At 40.2% G+C, this 25,609-nt stretch overlaps 1 protein-coding gene across 5 annotated transcripts in view; it reads left to right on the top strand.

The window, feature by feature from the left end:
* CDON (cell adhesion associated, oncogene regulated) overlaps positions 1 to 25,609 on the top strand; it is a 93,369-nt gene that overhangs the window by 28,027 nt on the left and 39,733 nt on the right. For 2 of the 5 annotated variants that reach the window (XM_037882215.2, XM_043533923.1), the window contains 7 exons: positions 8,331 to 8,462; positions 11,224 to 11,496; positions 18,539 to 18,685; positions 18,965 to 19,108; positions 20,090 to 20,377; positions 21,707 to 21,976; positions 22,775 to 23,128. In XM_037882215.2, coding sequence (XP_037738143.1) covers positions 8,387 to 8,462; positions 11,224 to 11,496; positions 18,539 to 18,685; positions 18,965 to 19,108; positions 20,090 to 20,377; positions 21,707 to 21,976; positions 22,775 to 23,128 — 1,552 coding nt within the window. In that variant the 5' untranslated portion in view covers positions 8,331 to 8,386. Of the gene's footprint in view, positions 1 to 263; positions 390 to 8,330; positions 8,463 to 10,437; positions 10,485 to 11,223; positions 11,497 to 18,538; positions 18,686 to 18,964; positions 19,109 to 20,089; positions 20,378 to 21,706; positions 21,977 to 22,774; positions 23,129 to 25,609 lie in introns of those variants that run through there. The other 3 variants (XM_037882216.2, XM_043533925.1, XM_043533922.1) reach the window with 3 other exon arrangements.

Here is a 25,609-nt window from a genome sequence, read left to right as displayed (position 1 = left end):
AAAGATCGAGGCTTTCCTTTGGCCATAGGACAACACAGGGCACCGTTATCTTTACAGAGAAGGCTATTTGTCAATTTTTAGAGATGGGATGAGTAATTAGGAGAGCTTTAACTTCTTAACTCTCAGAGGGGAAGGGAAGTGATGTAACCCTATACTGTGGGTGTCCCTAAATGTCTGACCATGAGAAGATGGGGCTGGATGACAGGGGATGGATCGCTTGATAAACTGCCCTATTCTATTCACTTCCTCTGAAGCATCTGGCACTGGCCACTGTCGGAAGAGAATATACTGGGCAAGATGGACCCTTGATAACTTTGGAGAAGAAAATAGGAACTTCTTCATAGTGAATATACTTTCCTTTTTCCTGCTCTCTCAGCACAGCTGGAAGGGTAGGTACAAAGCAGCACTTAAATGGGGAAGTACTTGTGTATACAATGGCTAAGCAGCGGAAGCTGTCTATTATTTAATGTTTATATTCATTTAAAGCCTCAATGGTTTGGGACTTTGTTGTGCTAGTTACAGTACAAATGACAGTCCCTGCCCCAAAGAGCTTTACAGTCTGAAAGACAAGACGTAAGAGTGGATGAGGCCAACAAGGACAGGGAGGAGAGGATAAAAAAAAAAAGATGTTTTAGAATAGTAGGCTGTTACCATCAGGTACACTGTTATGCTGTTTAGAAGTAGGATAATGAGGCCTTAACTACATTATGGGGGGGGAAAGATGTTTAATCCTATCTGAAGGAATGTTTGTTACCCTTGGAAAGCTTGAAAGATTCCCATGGGACTCATGAAATACCTCATAACTACTTACATGCACTTAAAAGAGCCTAAATCCTGTCTTCTGAGGCTGCACACCAGTGCTGAGAATTCATCCCCGTTGGTGGGTTAAACTTTTCTCACTGGCCAAGACTAGAAAACAGCTTTGGCTTCCATTTCAAAGTTAAATTACTATCTGAAATAATTCATGTAGAGGAGCAAGACAGAAAGACAGCAGGCCGGTCAGCAGAATTTACAACAAAAATTTGCCCAGAATTACTTGACTTGTCATTTGTGCCACAAAAGTGACTTTTTTCTCATCTTGGCTGAAAAGGCAATAAAACCTGGAAGAAATTCCACATTAGCCTCAAGCCCATTCAGATCCTATTATAAGATACTTCTTTGCATTGAAGAGGAATATTCACTGTCTTAGGCCTGGGCTATGCTCGGGGGGCGGGGGAGGGTTTTGAACTAAGATACGCAACTTCAGCTACACTATTCGCGTAGCTGAAGCCGACGTATCTTAGTTTGACTTACCTGGCCGTCCTCACAGCGGCAAGTCGACCGCAGCAGCTTCCCCGTCGACTCCGCTTACTCCTCCTGCTGAGGTGGAGGACAGGCGTTGATTTGGGGATTGATTTATCACGTCTAAATGAGACGCGATAAATCGATCCCCGATAGATCGATCACTACCCGCTGATCCGGCGAGTAGTGAAGACGTACCCTAAGCTCACTTCTGGTTTTCTTCTTGGATACTCTTTAAATTCAGGTGAAATAGTAAAATACTTGTAAGCTTGACGTTTGTAGCAAAGTAGGAGGATTAGAGCAGCTGCCAGCACTAACCTGTTTTTATGCAGCTAATATCGATGGTGTTTCATTTAGTGGGTGTTCCTTTGATACCATGAATAGCAGTATTGGACCATGAGAAGTGGTACAGCAGCTGTTAGGTCAGTCCAACTAAGCTACTTGGGCTTTTCACCCTTGTATTCGGATCTGCATTTGTTCCGATTCTAGTCTCGATCCCACTTCTTGAGTCTGGGCAGTCTCTCTGCATTGCACTATACTAGTCTCAGGCCTTCCATTCCTTTGCCAGCAGATGGCACCACGTAGATAACGCTTCCAAAACTCTGATATGATTGGCATTGAACCTCCTGGAATTCTCCTTGGCACGGTGTCTCCTTAGAACTGTGAGGGAGCTCCTCAGGATGTTCATACCTTCAACTCATGACAAGTGAGACTGTGTAACTGGAATGGTCTTTGTTCAGTATTATGAATTCGATTAAATATCAGTGCTTTTCATTAGTATATCTCAAAGCTTTATACTGTATCTTACTCAGCTGCAAAACTTTAAGCACAGTTCAGTAAACTCCTGTTTATTCAGAACAATACCAGTGTTTCAACACTGAACAGAATTAACAAAGTTCTTTCTGACACTGCTCATTACCAAGAAATTCTTCATTTTCCTGGTTTCATTGTGATTGATGTACCAGTAGTACCAGCTACTTTAGAGCTGGGAAGGTCAGATGCTGGACTAAAAACACTGGAAAACAAACTCTTCCATCCAGAGAAGAGGTGCTTCATTGACTGTGGACGTCTAGGCCTCCCCCATACCACCTCTGTCCTGGAGGGAGAACCGCTAAGGGTGAAAAGGAAGTTCATTCTCTCTGCTCGTTAAATCCTTGACCATCTCTTCTGAGACTCTCAACAAATCTGCCAGTTGTAAATTGGACACCTGTCTGCCAGGAACTTAGTTGGTGGTCTGTCTGTGACAGACTGACAATATCCACTAATTAGAGAGACAAATTTGGGGGAGGTAATATATTTTATAGGACCAACTTCTGTTGGTGAAAGACCAGCTCTTGAGCTATACAGAGTCCATCTTCAGGTCTGGGAAATGTACTCAGAGTGTTACAGCTAAATACAGAGTGGAAGAGATTGTTTCGCATAAGCAGTTAACACACATTCTAAGGGACCATTCAAGGTGCAATAGCCTGTCATAAGACATACAGGGGGGGTTAGTGGGTTACAGATTGTTGTAGTCAGCCATAAATCCAGTGTCTTTATTAAGACCATGGTTTTTAGTGTCGAGCAAAGTTATGAGTTTAAGCTCTGGGCTCATCTTTGGAAGCTGTTGTGCAGTGTCCTTTGAGGACGAGGACTGAGAGGTCAGATGTGGCATGATCACTTTGTGAAAAGTGTTTGCTCATGGGTGATATAGTATTTTTGTATTTTATCACTTTTTCTGGGTGAGTTCGTTTGTGACCATTTGGGTCCAACACAGGCTACAACACCACTGCAAATATCCTGAGCAGACTTTATGGAGTGAAGATAAACTTTACTGAATTAAGTTATACCTTATAATTATGGTTAATACCTTTTGGGGTGCATCACATTAAAAATGCGGTTGTGTACATGTTGTTGTGGCATTGTTTGTATCTTCTGAAGTAGTACTTCCTCCGTTATCAGACCCCTGGAAAGGTCTGATTACTGGAATTTCCAGGAGCCCACATACAAAGAAAGGACATTTGGGTAAATAGCCTGGTTTTAAACTAGCTCAGGGCCTTCTTCCTGATCCAGCGGGCAGACAGGACCCCTGGTCCACAGAGGGCCCCAGTCTTTAGAGCAGGGTTGGAAGGACTGGGCTTTTTCTGAGGCCTCATAAGCCTGGGTACTTGTTCAGGGCTGAAGCTGTGGTGAGTTTAATCCCCTTGGGTGGGGATTTGAAGGACTGCTTCTGCCACAGCCCGTGTTAGGATTGGGGTGAGCCCTGGTAAGCTTATTAGCATGTCCTCTCCGTGGATCACCTCCACCACTACAAGGTGAGGCTTGCGTGTCTCAGTGACCCCAAGAGGGATGGTACCTAAAGTCATGTACTCCCTTAGGGTCACCCATGTCAGAATGGTCAAGGGCAGTGGATTTCCAGACAAAGTCTGATCCAAGAAGTCCCTAACGGCAGAGCTGATGGAGGATAACTGCACAATGGAGGTGAAACTGTTGTGTGGACGGGTGCAGGGTTAAATCGATCTAACGCTGCTAAATTCGACCTAAACTCGTAGTGTAGACCAGGGCTAAGAGAGGTGACGGTTGGGGGAGTGGGAAGTCTGAAAGTGAATGCCCTTGCATGGCCACTGAGGGCAAATACATGTGCTGCTGCCCTGAATTGTGACACTGACCATTTCATGTAGGCCAGGGGTTCTCCACCTTTTTCTTTCTGAGCTCCCCCGCTCCCCCCACAGGCTATAAAAACTCCATGGCCCATCTGTGCCAGAACAACTAGTTTTCTGCATATAAGAGCCAGGGCTGGCGATAAAGGGTAGCAAGCAGGGCAAATATGTGGGGCCGCATGCCACAGGGGGCCCCGCAAAACTAAGCTGCTCAGGCTCCACTTTCAGCCCCAGGGGGCAAGGCTCAGGGCCCTGGGCTTCAGCCCTATGCGGTGGGGCTTTGGCTTTCTACCCTAGGTTCCAGCAAGTCTTGGCCCTGCTTGGCGGCCCCCCTGAAACCTGCTCACAGGCCCCCAGGAGGCCCCGGACTCCTGGTTGAGAACCACTGATGTAGGCCATTGATAGGTCATCAGCTGGAAAGTAATTAACCTAATACATTATAAAATCATTTTTCTTTGTTGATATTTACGAGACATAAGTACAGTAAAAGGAAAGCTTTAATATATGGTACTGCAGCCTTTATTCTCCAGACATTGTTCAGCTTAAATGTTCCACTTACTTAGGTGCTCCTTGATAACAAAGTATAGAAATGACAAAAGGGCTGAGCAGATGCCAATATTTAGATACAAATTTTTGCAACATCAGTGTCTTGTCTTAAAATTGAATTTGAAACAAGTGCCTAAACACTAATATTGCTTTTACAGCTGATTACTTTAGATTCGTTAAAGTTTTTATATCACACTTGTGGTGTTTTTCCGTCGCAGGATACTTAGGCACATGCCTGAATTCTTGTGCAGTTTTTTCTGTAGACATAATACACTGTAATTGGTTGCACTGTCATTCAAGCCTACTAAAAGATCAAAAGAGCAGAATAGCTGTTGACACTGGCAATAAGGAACATGTAAAAAAGATAAACAGAAGGAAATCAGAGAATGGATAAAGGAGAGATTTCATAAGATAAGGTTTAGTTGAAGATAATGAGCTTTGCCTTGGTTAAAGACAGCTGCAGTGTAACCCAGTAGCCTCGTGCACTGGGGTTAAAGTTGACCTAGAATTTACGTTTCATTGCTTTTTATAAATAAATAGTTGAGGAAAGATTTGGCAAAAAGAAACACCACCCCCCACCCTTTTCGGAAAAGTGGTTCATGTTAACAAGTTCTCTGAATGTTTACTTTGTCCTGTGTTCTCGCTAGTGGGGTAGCTCTCCTGCCCTTGAACCAAGTGAATATTCAAATAAACCAAGCACTTTCTACACAGCTATTTTTTTCTGCCATCTGTGTTACCAAAAATATCCTTGAGTGCTCGCTAAAGGAATTAGCAATTGTTGGACTCTTTAAGAGTGAGGCACCTAGAACTACTGAACGGTTTCCCAGGCTGATCAAACCTTAATTTGGTGCATTTTCTAACTTAATTCAGTAGGATCCCCTTGAACCATTTTTTAAATTTAAATGTGATATGCATGAAAAAACAGCAATAAGTAAGTAGCCTCTAGGAAACATGAAGTGTTCTTGTACTCCTGTTAAGATCTAATACTTTTTTGCATTTTTATCATGCTACTTTGAGCTTCAAGCTTTGAGAATGTGAAAGTTACAGTACTGCTTTCCATTTTTCAGATTGAAACATTTGTATCCTGTATCACATTTTGGTGCTCATCCTTTTCTGAGCAGTGTACATTAGACCAGCAGAGCCCATGATCCAACCTGTACATCAGATGTATGTTTTCATAGAAATTGCTGACATGAAGCACTTAAAGAATGCAGTGAATGTTATCAACAAATACTTTCTTGTATAGCCTAGGTTAATAAATGCGGTAACTGTGAAGCAGTGTATTTAAATATCAGGGGAGGCATTTAGATGAATGTTTACAGATTTTTTCTCCTTTTTTGAATTTATGTAAATACCATATGCAGATATTAGGGGTTTTGGAAAGGAACATGAACTTGTCTCCATTAATGGGTGGGACACAAGTGTCAGGAATGTAGGATCTGAGAGTTCAGTGTATGTAACAGCTGACAGCAGGACAGGTTGATTGTTTCATGGTGTGGTTGATATTATGAAATGCAAAATTGAGATCTGGTGTGGACTATTCTGTGGATAAATCATTTGGCTTTCTGTACAACTTTTCTGGTTATGGTTCCATTGTGAGCTTCTTCAATATTTAGTGACAGTATTTAAAGTCCTTCTGTGGAATTAAATTGTACTCTGTGTGTGTTTGTGTTTTAAAATTCTTGGAAAAGAGGTGCTGAGGTTTTTTTAATCTACATAGTGTAACTGAATGCATACTTATCTATCTGGAGAAATACAAAAGATGTAGCTTATAAGCCTGTGTAATTAATGTCCAATAATCTATGATTTGAGGGATGAGAGGGTAGAAGAAGACCACATGTGTGATGAAGAAAATAATTTGAGGTAGATATTGGTAATTTTTGACAACTAAATATTTAAATTGCTATTTGACTTTTATAAAAGTCAGCAGATACATACTCTGCATGATGTTCCAGTGAAGCAATAACAAAAGAATGAAAACCACTTGTGTATTTCAGTAGGTCGGCTAAGTTTATTTCTCTGTTATGAACAATGGCTGAGTTACATAATAATAACTACTATGTCAAACATAGCCAACTTTGGGTCACATTCCTGGCGATTGTTGATCAGATTTTTTACAAACAATATTTTTCTGGCTAGATTTCAGTATTTTGGGGCATACGCTCTGAAGATCGTTGCCAAGTAACCTGATTAGCAAGCTTAAGTTGGAAAATGTAAAGTATTTTAACTGAATTGTCAAGACTCGCGGTAAACGGTACATGTCACATACACCGGTACCGTGCGTGGATCCCAAATCCTGTGTTCTAGTGAGGGTCCAGTGTACTTCCTTCTTAAGGAAAGTTTTATATTAGAAATAGCCTAAAACCAGTGGTCCCCAAACTTTTGAGGGTCATGCCCCCCATTACCCCTGTCTGTGCCCCTCCTGCTCCCCTCTCCCCCCCCCCCGAGGCCAGGAGCGGGACTGCAGCTTGGGGGAGGTGCAGGGGAAGGAAGAGGACATGGACAGGGGTAAGGGGGGCAAGGCTGGGGCCGGGGCCACAGGCAGCCAGGATCGCAACCAGGCGCGGCTCCACTTCTGGCCTTGCCAGTGGCCTAGGCTGGGGACAGAAGCCAGGGATACTGCTAGGGTGGGAGCAGAGCAGAACTGGGGGTGGGGAGAGGCTGGGTGGCGCTCCCTCTCCATCCCCATGGGGGATGGACTGGGCCCTGCCGGGCCCCCGAACGGTCCTCCATGCCGGGCCCCACGCTTTGGGGACCTCTGGCCTAAACTCTAGCCTAAAATATATAGGGAGACATAGAAGTTGAATCTTTAATTTATTTTGGAACGAGGGCTTTCCTCAGACGGTTTCTGCTTTGTGAAGAATATTGGTTGCTTTGAGAGTGCCTCTTCTTTCCAAGGTGAAGGCTTCAATAATGAGCTTTGGTTTTGACATTCTGGGTTGGAAGGAAAAGTTTAAGATGGTCAATTCTGATTTTTAATCAAATTCCACTCAAAGCTCTTTGAGATGTGCTCTGAAAAGCGCTATATAAGAGCTAACCATTATTATTTTTTAAAATCCTTTCAGTGTCAGTAAGGTCTGAAATATTAATCCCCCCCACCCCCATTTATTTAGAATGGAGTTTTACAGAGCACAAAGGGACACAAAATATTTGGTAAATTAGGACTCTTCTTATGTGCACTTGATAAATTCAAAAAATCTGAAATTCCAGAATCTGAGCACTTTGAAGTTTAGATCAGTGAATGTAAAATTGAGGTAAGTAGTGGGTAAATAATGGCTGGTGCTTGATAAACACAGGCCCATAATCTGCAAGTTGCTCCATCCAGGGAGACCTTTTATCCCTGAGCAGAATCCCATTAAAGTCAAATCCAGATTGGATTTCTATGCATAATACATATTTTGTATCTGTATCTAGTATTCTAGTATGTCAGAATTCATAAGTGCTCTCACATATCTGTGATAAAATAACAATGCTGGCTGATGGATAAATCAGTACAAGAACCATGATTTTTTCCTCTGGATCTATAATTTCTCAATCTGTGGCAGATACAATTTTTAAAACATCTACAAACTTCTGATTTGTCTCTACTTCATCTGGAGTATTGTCATGTGCTTATGTAACCCACAGACCACTGGCGAATTAGCCCAAGATGTAGCCACTCATGTTCTTAGCTCTGAGGGTCTATGATTCAGTCTCTGGTGTGTTGGCCAAGAGGGAAGTGTCACATTTAGATATGGAAAATCTCTAGTTCTTAAAGGTTTGAATTTCCTTGAATCAAATGTCAGACTGCATTTCTGCCAACGGTATGCAAAGAAGGAAAGAGTATCTGAAATTTACTGTAGACTTTTTTTTTCTTGTTTATAGTTTTTTCAGTACCTTGTCTTAGTCTGGAACTCTTTCAATTTCTGTAATCTGGCGCTATGCATCCGGATCCCAGACCCTTACAGGCACTGCTTTTCATCACTGCTACAGTTCTCTTCTCCACTGCAAGTTCAGGTAAGGCTTCATCTTGACCTAGGTAACGTGCTTGGGTATTAGAAGCCTATATTTTCAAAATGACTAAGGATTACAGGTGCTTCAATTTTGGGGCACCCAGTTAGGGACATCTTAAAGGTGTCTGCGTTTCAGAAAGTATTGAGCACTCACTGAAAATCAAGTGTTGTTTGTAAGGTTTAAGTTGAGCACCTAAATCACTAGTCACTTCTGAAAATGTAGGACTGAGTGAATATTTCACATTAAGTATCATGTTTACTTATTTTCTTTGAAAAATGTAAAGTATTCTAACTAAACTGTCATGGCACTGTGTGTACAGTTCGGGTCTTACCTCCTGCTCATGGAAAGTGCTGTTTTAGGGATGGTTTAAAGTATGCAAAAAGACATAGGTAGAAGAACAAATTAAAGCCTTAAAGCCTGGCTCTAATCTGAAAAGGTCTTATGTAAAAATAGCCTGGTTTTAATAGCAGAGCTCCTCCATGAGTGCTGTCAGCTTGTCTTAATTTAGCCAAAAGCTTTTACTAGTGTTAGCCCTCCCCAGGCAATGCAGGAGAGTGAGATGAATCTTGTTCTTCAATCATCCTAAAACTCATTAAGTAAATTCCATGTTCAGGGTCACTTTCTGCCCACAGTATACCCTGTGCGTCCACATTGAAAACAATGTGGTTTCGCAGTTATAGCCGAGGGCAGAATTTGAAGACAGTGGAGTGACAAAGATGTAACTAGTGCCACTAGTTTTACTGATGCTGATCTACAAACTAGAAAGACCACTGCTTTTCTCTGAGATCCCAGTTCACATTTGTAGCGCTAGCATCAAAAAGTATCAAAGCTGAAAAAAATAGATCTGGCATCTTTATGAAACCCCAGGATTCCATTTTTATGGAGTTGATTTTTCTGAGTAGAACCACACTTTAATTTCCAGGGTTTTTTCTGTTTGTGCATGTTTTTTATGGCTCAGTTAAAAATCGTTAAACAATCCCGCATCTGAAACTGATCAGTGTAACTAGTGGAAGAGTGGACTGATTTTAGAAGAAAATATTAATTGAGCAGAACCATTCACAGGAAACTTCATAGATCGCTGTGAAACACACGCTATCTAGTTTTTTTTAAAAAATATTTCAGTGTTTACAACATATTCACAAACTAGAAACGGCTTTTCCACTACCATTTTTTTCCATTTGACAAACACGGATTTTCTCCCCCCGCCCCATTCTGTTTCTAACATAACAGAAGTCGCCAGGATTGCCTTTTGTTTGCTGCCTCTGTGCACCAGTTTCTGTTGTTAGCAGGAATGTGCACAACTGCGGAAATTGTTTCCAACTGCTTTCTGCAGTGTTTCAGTGGGTAGGGCTGGAAAAAACCCTGATGTCTGATGAGCATGAAATTTGCCCTGGTGAAGGACTTGTGTAACCCAAGTTGTGCATAACTCAAGTTTTAATTTACCAAATAAAGTTTTTATCCCTTATGGTGGTGAAGGTATTTTTTGAAATGTGAATGGTGAGCTGATACAGACAGCTTCACAGTGCTGTTTTGGCTCCTCACAGCCTTACAAATGTGATGATGCAGTTCCATCTTCATCAGGCTCTACCTGGTGTAGTCCAATTATTTCGAGCACGTGAAAATCTTAAGTAAACTTTAGAAAGACAAGGTGACTTGAAGAGCTTTCTTTGGCTTAAAAGTGTGTCTCTTTCACCAGCAGAAGTTGGTCCAATAAAAGATGTTACCTCACCCACCATGTCTCTCTAATATCTTGGGACTGACACAGCTACACTACATATAACTTAGATAGACTTTAACATTTTATTTCATCCTAATTTAATAAGTTCTGCAGTCTCGTAGATAAATATGCCTAAAGAGCAGGCTGATTGAGGCTACTTTGACAGCATAGTAGGTCTAGAACTTTGAAAGTCATGTCATAGTACATTTTATACAGGGCAAATTAGCTACATCTTCAAATTACCATTCTGTGTCCCATCAGAAGATTTGCAAAGGAGCCATGTGGTCTTCTGGACATGTGCTTACAAGGTGAGAGTGGTCTTATCAGGACACTAAGTTTAGATTTATTCTGTCATTGTAACAAAATCTTTCTGGTCTTTGGACACCCAGACTCTCCTGTCCATGGTAATCTTATTTTGGAGAAGACTCTCTTCTCACTGGTATAATTTTGGATGTATCTTATCCCTTCATTAATATTAAGATGGGTTCAATTAGTTTATTGTTGCCTGTTCCAGGCTATCTGCTTTTGTCATAATGACCTCCCAGTGGCATGTTAGTCTCTAGTAGTGGAAATCTGTCAAGATGAATATCTTTTAAAAAGAGATAATTGCCTGTTCGCCAAAGATCTCCGTTTTGACAGATTACCACTGACGCACCATCTCCTCAAAGAATTTGGAGGTTCTATAAATAGTTTAATGTTGCATTGTCCTGCCCTTTATTATTTTGCCAATACTCATACTCCTGCTATGAAAGAAACTGTCCACCCTCTGCTGGACCTATCACTCAGGACTTTGATGTAAGAGAATTTTTGCCACATCTGTGTACAATGGCCCGAAACTCTAGGGGTAATCATTTGCCAAGATATGTTTTTGGAGAACAATTGTAGGGAAATACTTTTTATGTTTGCACACTAATAAATAAATCTGGTCCATTCTTCCATACAAGTCAAAGTATAACTGATCTAGACAGAAAGATTTCAGCGAGTATTCAAATGTCGTACTGCTAAGTATTGTTCAGCCATTTAATGTCTTTTTTTCTTTCCTTTTAGATTTGATTCCTCATTTTATTTCTGAGCCCGTATCTACTATCCAGAAGCCTGGTGGGCCTGTAAACCTTCATTGCTCTGCTGATCCCTCCACAGCTCGCATTTCTTGGTTGTTTAACGGACAGAGGTTGGACAGCAGGGTGGAGCAAGTGGCGGTGCAGCCAGGATCTTTGACAATCTTCTCTCTCAGCCCCTCAAATTCTGGTCACTATCAGTGCATTGCCAACTACAGTGCTGGTGCAATTGTGAGCAGGCCTGCTATAGTATCCATAGGCCGTAAGTTATTTTCTACTTTTATTCCTAACTCCATGACCAAACATAGTAGCCATCAACTAGTTGTATGAAATGTTGTTTCCTCCATTGTAGAGATGAAAGAAACCTGACACATTTTGACTTTCAGAAAATGTATATTGCAACTTTTTTGAAAATATTTTGAGTTTTCAAAGAAAAACACTCTAGAACTTTATTGGAAAACAGTGCTTTTTAAAATCACTTTATATGTATTTAATATAGCACCCATTAGTGCTTTAGAGATGCAGAAAGATAGCCTCTGCCCCAAAGACCTTGTGTATAATTTAAAATTGATGATGTAATAAGATTACAGGAATGTCGCTCTTTGTGTCACTCTAAAACCTAAAATGTCTGAGATGGGTTGAGGGCTCTTTTTGTTCAAAATATCACAAGATTGAAGCATCGCTGGGTTTTGTCATCTGTTGCTGTCCAATTTTAAGTTCTCAGCCATTTTCACTTTACAAATTACATCTGTGCGGTGTACAGCTACAGTAAGGCATGTATCTATGCCAGGTGACAAATCCTAGACCACTATATTCATTACCACCCTCACTCTACAGCTAATTTGCATGCAACAGTTTCATTGGTTGTATGTGGGAGATTGCATGGCATACACAATAACCCCAAACACACACAACTCCTCATGGCAGCACCCAGCCCTTATTCGCTAGCTGCACAAATCAACACAGTCACCTACGCAACACCACAATCAGCATACACAATAACTTTAAATGTCACTCTGAAGCCGAGAATTTTGAGAGTTCTTTTTGTTTAGAATATCACCAGCCTCAGTCGTCACTGGGATACATGATCTGTTACCATCTAATTTGTAAGGTGGCAGCCAGTTTCAGGTTTTTTTTTTTTTTTACAGACACGACTTTACGAATTACACCTATACACCAGCACAAGCTTTCAGCTACTAGTTCAAATTGTAATAAGTGAGGATAGCAAACCGCGTGGGGCGAGAAAGGGGTTAGCGATAAAATCATGCAATTTCTCAGGTGGGGTATGAGCACAGTTTGGTGATCCAGTGGGGTTTTTATTTGTATAAAAAATAGGGTAGGCGGTGACTATGAATGACACTTGTTTAAGGTATCCCTGAGTTTTCAGGAGGGAATGATACTTTTTGCTGTGGTGAAAAACATTACAAAAATTAGATTGAAACGAGGAGAGTGTAGTAGTTTGAAGACCATTCGATGCATAGAAGGCAGCATATCCCAATGGCCTATGGCTCTTCACATGGTATGAAAAAGGGACAGACATGCTTGTGGGAGGCAATTAATGGGTGGGCTAGTAGTAAATAGTAAATATTTATATTATGGTCGTCCCAAAGGGATTGGGCCCCTGGGCGCTGTACGGATAGACAGTGCCTGCCATTGAAGATCTTACAGGTTAAACACACACACACATGAGTAGAGGATACAACTTAGAAGCAAAAAATATAGTGAAGAATTGACACTACTTTGTTGGTTTATGTGCAGTGTAGTTTGTGGAGGTTTTTAATTGGGAGGGGATGAGGCAGGGAGGCAAAGGAAAGAAGGGGACGAGGAATAGTTGCATGTAACCATGATCAACAGGCGGGGTTCTGTAGACATCATGGCAGAGGTGAGTCTTAAGTGGGATCTGAAGGAAGATAAGGTTCATGGCTGTTCAGGTTTTATCCAAGAGTTTTTCCCATGTGTGAGGAGCATCATGGGAGGAAGCATGCCGGTGTTTAAAGGAGAAGCTGACTGATGTGGGTGGTAAAGGCTGGGAACGGTGGAGGTCAATGTGCTAGGTTACTAATCAGCCACCGAGCCTGGGGCTAAGTTTTATGAATGGCCTTCTAAGCAAAGACGAAGTTTGTATTTGCTCCAGAGGAGAAGTGGGGATTAGCTGAGGGACTCCAAGGTGGGGTTGATATGGTCAGAGTGATGTGCAAAGAAGATGACTTTAGCAGCAGCATTCTGAAGAGGTTGAAATTAAAGATGGCTTTGTTAGCAAAGCATTGAGGGTGTTGGGAATAATGCTATGGCTAGGTCAGATAGAGAGGGATAGAGTTATCTAAGGCCTTACTTTCTGGCTAAGAGATCACACCTTACTTTGCAGGCTCTTCTAATGGGAAGCAGCAAAGGATACCATCTTTCCAGAAAGAGTGTGCTCTTCCTGTCTCCTCTTTCTCAATAAAGCTTCCAGTTAGCAAACACAAAGGATGGAACTCTAACAAACTCCCCATGCCACAAGTTAGTGCCCCCAGATGCAGTAGTGTTGAAGAGAGAAAAGGCAAAAGAAGGTAACAGAGGTGCCAAAATGATATCGCTTAGGCTAATAACTTACGAAGTGCCTCTCACAACAATGAGGGTACTATTTGTAACACTTTAAGAACAAAAATGACAGCTCCACAGTAGTTGGCATTAAACAGACCTACAGCTGCTAGCCAGATCAGAGCTAGATTGATAGCCAGAATGTTGGAGAAAAATACCCAAAATCCACATGCCCTGAGTGATTTCCTGAAAACAGTCACACTCTTGGCAGGGACATCGGTGACTCTCTGGCTCCCTCTTTTTGCCACTCTCAAAAAAGCCCCCGTACCCTTCCTAATGCAACTAATGCCCCATATGTCCCTGGAACCATAGAAGGGCTTTTGTCCACATGCTGACCATTGCCTTCCTCCCAAACTCTCTTTGATTTTTATTAAAGGTAAACCTTCCAAAGTTCTGAGGATGAATTTTAAAACCACAGCGTTAATGGGAAATAAGTGTTCCATTTCCGAAAGTATTTGAAAACACATACAAAATCTGACTGCGTGCTTAGAGGAAAAGGGAAACATGCTCATAGATTGCTTTCTGCAACTATAGTCTTAATTTCCAGAAGCAAAAATCCTTTTGCCTTTTTTTTTCTGTCACTCTCAGTAAAGCAGAGAGTTAATATCTTGTGAATCTTCTTTCCGTAAGCTGTATACCGGATAAGGAATAAACAGATACTTTAACTTGCACTAATAGTGGTTCCTACTGTATGTAGCCACACTGAGACCTAGAAATGTTTCTGTTTCTAGTTACAGCTTTTATAATACAAGGATCCCACAAGCTTCTCCTCCAGGCAAAAGAATTTTCTAGTGTAAACTCTCTTGTTGATCTGCCATGTCATTACAAAACCATACGCTCCTGGCTGCACTTCTTGCTTTCGAATTTTCTGCATTGAGACGTGTTTTATCAAGCGCTAACAAAAAGCCCTTTGCAGTCTCTATATTTTGAACAGTTCACAGCAATATCTGCCTTAAACACAGCAACTGCCAGCAGTAAATACAAATGAAGTTCCCAAATGTGGTTTGTCAGTTCTGTGAAATCCTTTTGCTCTATTAAATGGGATTTTTTTTCTCAAGTACTTGGACATTAGAACTGATTGGAAAACTAGGAGGGAGGGGAAGAAAGAAGAAGAATTCATGATCCCCCCCCCCCCCCCCCCAAAAAAAAAAAGTCCTTTCCATTTTTTATCAATTTAGTTTGGTCAAAAGCATCTCTCTCTGTGTGTTTTAAATTCCTTTTTTCTTGGTTGTTTTTCTTCTTTTCTCTTACGTTCTGTCATCTAATCCATCTTTGCCTTGGTGGTTGTTCTGTAAATTGCTTGATAATTAAAAAAGAAACATGAAGTGGAGGGGTCATGGGCCAAGTTCATAAGAAAAAGATTATGTACTGTTCAAGACAGTTTCCTCAGAGTATGATTTGGCTGTCCTGCATCAGAGTTATGTCTGAATTGGGCCTTTGTCAGCCAAGATATGAGTAACCTCTTCTTAAGGATGCCCCATCTATGGAGCATGTCCAGAATCCCTGTGAGAGGAGAGTTTCTCGTAATTGAGAAGACTAAGTGTTTTGGTAAAGTGCTGACCCATAGCAGAACCCCCTCAAGAGACCTGTAGGGTAATCAGCATAGACAAACTTTACAGGCTATAGGCTTTGAACATGGAAGCTCTCAGGAAAAGAGCAACTTGCATACTGTACTGCACTACATGAGGGGCGTAGGGTATGGCCACATTACAAGCTCTACAGCTGCCACTGTGGTGTAGACACTTGCTACAGCAATAGAAGGGGTTTTCCCATTGCCGTAGGAAATCCACACCCTCGAGAGGTGGTAGCTAGGTCAATAGAAGAATTGTTCTGTCAACCTAACAGTGCCTACACAGGGACTGAAGTAGTCTTAATTAAGTCTCTTAGGGTTGTGAATTTTTCACACCTCGTAAGCAATAGCTAGTTTGACTTACTCTTTAGGTGCAGACCAGGCCTAAGACAACCTGTTTCTGGGTTTTTAGCAGCATTAAAAATGAAGTTGGGAGATGCTGTAACTTGCAGGTAGAGGTTTTATATTTGACTCATATCGTACAGGCAGTGAATGGCAGATGCTGCATTCCTCACTGATGTATTCATTGTCAAGTTATGTTTCTCCCAGAGTAATTAACTCCTTTTTGTATGCATAGAGTTTACAACGTACCTGTTGTCCATATACTATAAATTGCCTCCTGCATTAAGTTCAGAACTGGTTATTGACACACTTAGTTCCTGGGTTGAGAGCCTCTCTGTTCCCTTATTTTTCATGAAGTAGTTCTGTGGAACTTACCAGAGGGCTACATTTTCAGTTTTTTCCATCCTTCGAGTGAAAACTCTGTCTTTTCATGCAACAGAAGTTCAGATATCTATATCCTAGCTCTGGTATTGAGAACTACATGAAGTTAGCACTGTTGATTAATCACAGTTAACTGACGCGATTAATTTTTTTGAGTTAATCACGTGAGTTAATTGTGATTAATTGCACTGTTAAACAATAGAATACCAACTGAAATTTATTAACTATTTTTGATGGTTTTTCTACATTTTCCAATATATTGATTTCAATTACGACACAGAATACAAAATGTACAGTGCTCGCTTTATATTATTATTGATTACAAATATTTGCTCTGTAAAAATGATAAAGAAAAAAATAGTATTTTTCAATTCTCCTCATATAAGTACTGAAGTGCAGTCTCTTTATTGTGAAAGTGCAATTTACAAATGTCAATTTTTTTGTTTTGTTTTGTTGCATTACTGTACTCAAAAAACAAAACAATGTAAAACTTTGGAACCTACAAGTCTACTCAGTCCTACTTCTTGTTCAGCCAATCGCTAAGACAAACAAGTCTGTTTACATTTACGGGACATAATGCTGCCCACTTCTTAGTCACATTTTCACTTGAAAGTGAGAACAGGTGTTTGCACGGCACTTTTGTAGCTGGTATTGCAAGGTATTTACGTGCCAGATATGCTAAACATTTGTATGCCCCTTCATGCTTCGGCCACCATTCCAAAGCACATGCTTCCATGCTGATGACTCTTGTTTAAAAAAAAAAGTGTTAGTTAAATTGTGACTGAACTCCTTGGGGGAGAATTGTAGGTCTCCTGCTCTGTATTTTATGTGCATTCTGCCATATATTTCATGTTATAGCAGTCTCGGATGATGACCCAGTACATGTTGTTCGTTTTAAGAACACGTTCACTGCAGATTTGACAAAATGCAAAGAATATACAAATGTGAGATTTCTAAAGATAGCTATAGCACTTGACCCAAGGTTTAAGAATCCGAAGTGCCTTCCAAAATCTGAGAGGGAAGAGGTGTGGAGCATGCTTTCAGAAGTCTTAAAAGAGCAACACTCCGATGCAGAAACTATAGAATCCAACCACCAAAAAAGAAAATCAAGCTGCTGCTGGTGGCATCTGACTCAGATGATGAAAATGAATATGCGTCAGTCCGCACTGGTTTGGATCGTTATTGAGCAGAAACCGTCATCAATGTGGATGCATGTCCTCTGGAATGGTGCTTGAAGCATGAAGGGACAGATGAATCTTTAGTACATCTGGCACATAAATATCTTGTGACGCTGGCTACAACAATGCCATGAGAATGTTTGTTGTCGCTTTCAGATGACATTGTAAACAAGACGCGGGCAGCATTATCTCTTGCAAATATAAACAAACTTGTCTGAGCTATTGACTGAACAAAAAATAGGACTGAGTGGACTTGTAGGCTCTAAAGTTTTACACTGTTTTATTTTTGAATGCAGTTATTTTTTTGTACATAATTCTACATTTCAGAGTAACAGCCGTGTTAGTCTGTATTCACAAAAAGAAAAGGAGTACTTGTGGCACCTTAGAGACTAACCAATTTATTTGAGCATAAGCTTTCGTGAGCTACATCGTGAAAGCTTATGCTCAAATAAATTGGTTAGTCTCTAAGGTGCCACAAGTACTCCTTTTCTTTTTGCGAATTCTACATTTGTAAGTTCAACTTTCATGATAAAAAGATTGCACTACATCAGTGGTTCTCAAACTTCATTGCACCGTGACCCCTTCTGACAACAAAAATTACTACATTACCCCAGGAGTGGGGGACCAAAGACTGAGCCCGCCTGAGTCCTGTCACCCTGGGCGGGGAGGCCAAAGCTGAAGCCCAAGGGCTTCTGCCTTGGGAGGGGGGCATGTACCCTTAGCCCGGGACAGTGAGGCTTGGGCGTGGGCTTCAGACTTGCTGGGGCCCAGGGCCAACACAAGCCTTGGCGACCCCATTAAAATCGGGTCCCGACCCACAGTTTGAGAACCCCTGCACTACATTATTTGTATGAGGTGAGTTGAAAAATACTCTTTTGTTTTTTACTGTGCAAATATTTGCAATAAAAAGTAATAGAATGAGCACTGTACACTTTGTATTCTGTGTGGTAATTTAAAATCAGTATATTTGAAAATGTAGAAAACATCCAAAAATATTAAAGAATAATGGAATACCATTTATTTAAATCGTGATTAATTTTTTTTAATCGTGCGATTAAGAGTGATTAATTTTATTTTTAATCTCTTGACGGCCCTACATGAAATGTCAGTTCTTTACAGAGGAGTTCAGAGAGGCTGTCAAAAACAGCATTCATTTGGATCAAAGCCTGCTGTATTTGCAGTCAGGAATTACTGTTTAACCCCACCTCCTCCAAAATCTACAATTTCCCTTACCTTTGTAAACTATCTTCCAGATCTTGATGATTTTGATACTTCGGTGAAACACATAGTTACAGCAGAAGAAGGAAGTGCTGCTTTCATTGGCTGTAAGGTACCAGAAAGTAACCCTAAAGCACAAGTTCGCTTTCGAGTACGGGGAAAATGGTTGGAACAATCAACAGGTGAGAGATTTTATTACACTAGTAACTAATGTAAATGACCTGCTGCAAAAATACTGGTTGAAATCAGAACTGAGTGATATCCTAAAAAGTCGAAAACTCATTATGCAATTCATTTTAGATACATCTATCTTAGTAAAGACATCCATTACAGGAATGAATTTTTGTCGGCAGAGTTATTAGTTCACTTAATAGAACAGGGTGCTAGATAAATTGACTAAAGAAATTTTTAAAACTGTTTCTTTGAAACTAATTTTAAACAAGCCTTTTTCCCTTCCTCAGATAACTACCTAATTCTTCCATCTGGAAATCTGCAGATTTTGAATGTCTCTTTAGAGGATAAAGGCTCCTATAAATGTGCAGCATACAACCCAGTCACTCATGATCTCAAATTAGAACCCACTGGACATAAGCTCGTAGTCAGCCGTGAGTATTTAATATATCTATGAGGGTGGCTTGAAAGGATAAAAGCTTTGAACTAAATTGATCCACCTTAAAGTAGTATTTTTAATAAACTCTGCTAGATCTTAATGTCTCGCTATTCTGATGGGTGAAACTCTGGTCCTATACAATATGTAATCTAGTGAGCAAATGTCTGCAGAATACTTTTCATCTGCTGTAACTGACTTTGATTTTGTGACTTTATGAAAAAATCAACCTAAAAAGATTCCTAGCATGAATATCAAGTAGTCTAAAAATATCTGGGTCTGCAAAGTCGTTCCTGTTTTGCATGTGTGTTTTAATGTATTTCATTAGTACGGTATGTGGTAGCTCCATTGTATAGAAATAGTCACCTATATTATCAATTTCATGCTCCCTTTTCATAGAATCATAGAATATCAGGGTTGGAAGGGACCTCAAGAGGTCATCTAGTCCAACCCCCTGCTCAAAGCAGGACCATGAGTTATCAAGTATGTGATCTGTGGTGAAATGCTCACTTCCTGTTCTTTTTGCAAAAGGAGTAATTTATTTCTACTTATGGTTTGTTCTCTTATTGGCATAAATGGCAGTGAAGGGAACATTGATGGAGGGGTAATGAACTCCTGCAAGAGTAATGCAGAGTTTATAGTAGTGGCATGGTGAGTGCGCACTGCTGTGTGGGAGATGTAGGCTCAAATGCCAAAAAGACTCTGCACTTAGCTGTTGGAAGGGGAATGCCCCATGTCCAATAACCACCACTCCAACTGATTTTGAGGGGGTGCCGATGCAAGAGTCCATCACGCTGTACTCAGCCATAGTGAAAATTTGTCCGCCGTGTGAGTGAGTAAATTTGGTTACACACAGAACCTCAGGGCTTTGCTAGAAATGAGAGGGAGCCGCTAGAGGAAAAAGTATTTAATAATCCAATTTAAAAATTGGATTGTTAAGGAGTTTTATCTTTTGCATATCCCTTTACTCTACTTCCAGGCACTTCTGCAGAAGGTTTTCGCATTCTTCACCCCACCGTTTCTCAGGCTTTGGCGGTACCTCAGCACAGTCCCCTAACTCTAGAGTGTGTTGTTAGCGGGTTGCCTGCATCTCATGTCCACTGGTTTAAGGATGGTCAGGATGCACTGACTGGAAGCAGGTGGAGACTACTGCACTCCCATCTTGTGACAGACAGACTTGATACCTTGGATGCTGGAAACTACTCCTGTGTGGTGGCAAATGAGTCTGGAGTAGTGAACTATATAAATTACACAGTAACTATACTTGGTAAGAGATAGGGGAAGGAACTGAATTGTTTTTTATTTGTTGAAGACCATTTCTGTTTTTGGTGTATAGTAGATCTTGACCCTAAGTTTCCTCATGCTCTTTTAACCCAGACAAGGGCTGATGCATTTTAAAATTAATTTTACATCATCAAAGAATTAAGATATGTACTTAATAAGTATATCATGATCTCTCCCTGCTTGTATCCCTTATGACTCATTATCCTCTCTCCAAATCCTTTGTCCTCCTTTATTGTGTTAATCTATTTTGGTTTGTAAACTCCTCAGGACAAAACTAGTAGCCTTGTTTGTCTGCAAAAAGGCCATGCACGCCTCCTAGTACTGGATGAATCATGTGCCAAAGTAGGATGCTTCTCCTTTCCCCGTTCATGGTAGTAACTAAACAAAAAGTTTGCTGCAAGGGGTGAGCATACTAAAAAGGTTTTTTTCCCCCCATCGGTATGTAGCTGGCTACTGCTGTACCTCTCTATTTCATTGCTATTCCACTTTTCTTTTGTAGCAATTCTTTCTGGGCACTGCATAACTTTAAGGTAGAATCAGTCTTGCAGCATCCTTAAATCATATTGAAGGAATCACCCTTTCATCCTTTTCACCCCCAACATTCTTACTATTGCCTAAAATAGAAAGTAGCTGAGGATGGTCCCAACGCTCATCTCCTGGAGATTAGCAACTTTCCTGTACCTCTTGAGAGTGAAATAGAATTCTAGCAAAAAGCTAGAGTCTGGGCTTACTTGTGTGTGGTTAATGAACAGTGTACCTCTGGCTGCAAGTCCTCTGGCTGTTTGTCATAGATATTAATTTGTAAATAAAAATATTAACGTTTGTTTCTCCATGCTAGTTCTGTGTGGGATTTTCAAAACCACAGTGATTGCCTGTCTGCTCCCATTTATGTCAATGGGGGCTTTACCACTGATCAGGGGTAAATATGGTAGGGCTCAGATATGTGTATATTCTGGCCAAAGAGTCTGAATGGTTAAAAAAAAAAGTTTGTTTCATAAAGTAGAGATGCTGAAACAGGAAATAGTTTTGTCAAAAAAAGTTTTCCATTAAAGGAATCCTTTACTTTTGTAGAGTAAGCATGACTTTTCTGCACTGAAGGAAAAAGCCATTATAATGAGTGTTGAGCAAATGCCTTAGAAGCAAGTATTCATCTTTCACTGAGCTTAAGACATGACTAAGCTCAGCCTCCATATGTGTGATAAGTTTGTACAATTTCATATTGTTGTTAAACGTGTGGTCTAGTAATTAGTTTCTACATGATTCCTGAAAGAGCAGCCTGCAGGGTTTCACATTCTGTTTATTTGCTTTATAGAATCTGCCTCAATTTCTAAAGGACTGCAGGATCAAACAGTGGCTGTGGGTGCAACTATACATTTCTCATGTGACATTCATGGAAACCCTGCTCCTAATCTTACCTGGTTCCATAATGCAGCTTCCATCCATCTCTCTCCACGACATCTGGTCACAGGAAACAGGTTGAGAATCAGTGGCATCACCAAGGAGGATTCTGGGTTGTATCAGTGTGTGGCAAACAATGGGATTGGTTTTATGCAATCCACTGGGAGACTTCAAGTCCAGACAGGTATAGGAACATTTTTAACTATCCAAGAACTTAAACTAAAACCTTTGCTTTTTCTGACACATTTTAGTTTTCTTGCCAAAAGATTTGGTTTATGTATCGACTAAGTCCATTTCTGACCACAGTAAGCAGCAAATTATATGATTTTTCCATCACTTGTTGAAGTATTTCATGGGGGAGTGGGAGATATAACCCAACTGCTTTATTTCAAGGATCCAGAATTTAAAAGAAGGCAAAAAATATCTTGCTTCAAATATAGTTTTGCATGTTTCTCTCCTAGACAGTGTTGGCTTTTATGACATTTTAGCCGTGTTTTGATAGGACGAGTGTTTGGAGAGCTGGAGGTATTTGGTGACTCAGTTGTATTGATTCTTAAACTTTTAAACCTAAATTTCAGGGTTAAATCCAACTGTAACTAAACATATTCTGAGTCTCATCATTGACTCAGATGAGTTGAACTGGTTTCAGGTTCTATTGGAATTTGTCTTTCTAACTGATGAATTCCAGACTTAAAGTTTGAGATTTTTGTTCTTGTGCACCCCAAGTGCAGATTGAAGTTTAATATTGCATCTGCCTGCTCCAAACAAAAGTTTCAATAGTGTTAACGGTTTTCAGTCCCTTGTTCAGTAAGGCAGTGAACTGGGGAATTACTAGCAATCAGAAAACTAGAGAACAGTATAAATGAAAAATATTTGAATGTGTTCATTTTTGTACCATATTAACAGCTCATCTGTGCATTAGACAATAGATTCCATAGTACAGTGAATTAATTTTATGTATGAATTGTGTTTTTTTTAACAGGCAAAGGTTCCAAGCCAGTTATAGTTTCTTCACCAGCCAGTGCCAATGTGGTAGATGGTGGAGATGTTACATTGTCGTGCAATGCCACTGGACTGCCTATTCCTGTAATCCGTTGGTACAGCAGCCGTGGACTTATTACCAGCCACCCTTCTCAGGTCCTACATTCAAAACCACGAAAATCTCCACAAACAAGGAGAGGCAACGCCATTTTAGAGCCCATCTACTTAACCATGTCTCGAGCTGGATCAAGCTCCCTATACATTCAGGCAGTTACTCCAGAGCATGCTGGGAAATACTCTTGCGAAGCAACAAATGAACACGGCTCAGCACTGTCAGAAGCGTTTCTTACAGTTGGTAAGCTAGAATCAGCGTTGCTGTGAGCCTTTTTAACATTTTGAATAATCTGGCATGCGCCTTATGTGGTGAAACATCTTTTTAGTGTCAAGAGGGTCAGTTTAGCAAAATCTGAATTAGAAATTAAGTGGCTATTTCATGATGCATTGAAATGAGTTGGCCGGGTTCCTAGTGAGCAGATATTCACCCTGTAGTTTTTGGCCATCTCACCTGAGGCTAAAGCTTGTACCAGGGTCTCACCTGGCACATCTTTGGGAAGGGAGATGGCCATGTGGGGAAGCCCCATTTTGGAGTTAGAGAATTTAGTTCTCCAGTCTGATCCAATAAGGGACTTTTGACAAGCACTAAATTCAGGTTAAAATCTCTACAGGCTTTAAAAAAAAAAAAAAAAGAAAAGAAAAGAAAAAAAAGTGTGTTTAGAATCACCTGCTAAAGCATTGTGTGGATGCAGCCTGGCTTTCAGCCGTAAAGACTATGGTTCAGCGGTGCTTCCAAAGTTACTGAGGAATTGGTGAACAGCAAAACCAGTCTTTGAAGAGTAAAGTAAAGCAGGGGAATCCTCAACTGTTCTCCGTAACGCGCACGCACACCGCCGCCGCCACCACCACCACGGTGGGTAGATGAGAAACGTATACATAAATAGACAATATAAAAGGCTTGATCTTGCAAAGAAAATACTGACTGTTCACTATTCTCTGAGGTTGCTACTAGAAAGAGATTGTTCTTAAGCTGAAGGCACATTATAAAAAGAAATAGTCTTTATTTTTATTATTTTATGTTCTATCCACGATCCCAGAAATATTAAAAATAATTTTTAAAAAGTTACCCTAAGAAGAACAAGGGCAAAATTTTAAAAAGCACCCAAATGATTTAGGCTTATGCTCATTTTCAAAAGAGACTTGCATTTAGGAGCCGAAGTTTTATTGAAAATCAGTGGGATTTAGCCTTCTAAGTGCCTTTTAACATGGGACTGAAGAGCCTAAATCCTGTAGGTGGTTTTGAAAAATTTACACTTAGTCTTGCTGTATAATCGTCAAAACACGTCCTAGGGAAAACAGGAAACCTCATTAAAATGTGCTGAGCCAGAAAGCAAGTTAAACTCTATACCTAATTTTTTTCCCCAAAAAATAAAGATAGAAAATATATTGAATGCACAATTCACACAAAAAAACATTAATTTTATTTTTTTAATTGTCTAATTTTTAAATATTCTGGCTTCTGATACAACACTGGTAAATATGTCCTGAAATGCATTAAAATCCTTTTTTTAAAGATATTTTTCTACTTCCATCTTGATGTTTAGAAGGTTCTTTTTAGCAAGGGAGAAACTGACGGTATAGGGGACTATATAAAAATTGACTACACTCAAAGTGCTATCAAATATATAATATAAATTGAGATTTTTTTTTTCTAAATTTTTCCATTTAGACTTTAGTAGATTTTTTCCCCCCTTGAAATAAATATATACCTCTGAAATGGGGCAAAAAGATGTTTTCTTTAATAATAAAAAAAAAAAATTGCTGAGAAAATGATCTCTGTGTACTTTTAATATTAAAAAACTCACATTAACTTCATTAATGGACCTCATAAAACCAAAATCAAACACAATTCCCAGAATTCAATCTGAATTGGAATAAAAATCCTGGTGCCATGTCTCAACCTGGTGACCGTGAGTTCTACAAGTTAAATGTCATATTTGCTTTTATCAGTTTCAAATTTGTTGCACTGGCTTATGATTGGCATTCAAGTGACAGTAAAGGCACTGGTTTTGATCTGTAAATCTTTAAATGGGTTTGGAAGCTGGCTATCTGAGAGCCATCAGGATTCAAAGGACTATTAATTTAAATGCCAAAAGATATTGATATACCATACGACTTTAATAAACCAGTTCTAATAGCAGAAGTATCAAACCGATATAGTTCTGCAGTCAGTTCAGTCTACAATAGGTTCAAGTGAATATGTCAGGTAAAGTTTTCAGAAGCACCTGAGTGATTTAGGAATCTAACTCCGTGGCACTTAGTGTCTTAAGTCATTTAGATGCTTTGGAAAATGTTACCCGTCTTGAGTAGTAACTCCCGTCTTGCAGTGCTGGTTGTAGGAGGCTGTCATTGGGTATGTTGTAGAACACTGACCACAAAACTCCCTGCTAACTTCCATTAAACACTAGCCTATTTTGTGGGATTGCGAAGGAATTTTTTCAAAGGGTGCAGTGACTATGAAGCTGAGGGGGAATAGTTAATCTGAATAGGGAGGTAGTGGAAGTACCCCACATTACATACTGAAATAAAGGATACAGAAACCTTGACAAATCCTCTGGTGTAGGTACATAAATCTGAACAGCCTTAATAAACATTACTGTCCTGTGGTGTCTGTCTATAAGTTAAATACAAATTGTTTGCCAATAGTTAATTACTAGCCTTCAGGGCTAGTAAAAGCGATAATGCCAGTAGGTCTACCCACGCCAACCAAAACCACAGCTAA

Source organism: Chelonia mydas, chromosome 22, assembly GCF_015237465.2.
Source record: "Chelonia mydas isolate rCheMyd1 chromosome 22, rCheMyd1.pri.v2, whole genome shotgun sequence".
Taxonomy (NCBI): domain Eukaryota; kingdom Metazoa; phylum Chordata; order Testudines; family Cheloniidae; genus Chelonia; species Chelonia mydas.
The sequence above is the reverse complement of the archived record's forward strand: the minus strand, read 5'-3'. Positions and strand labels throughout refer to the sequence as shown.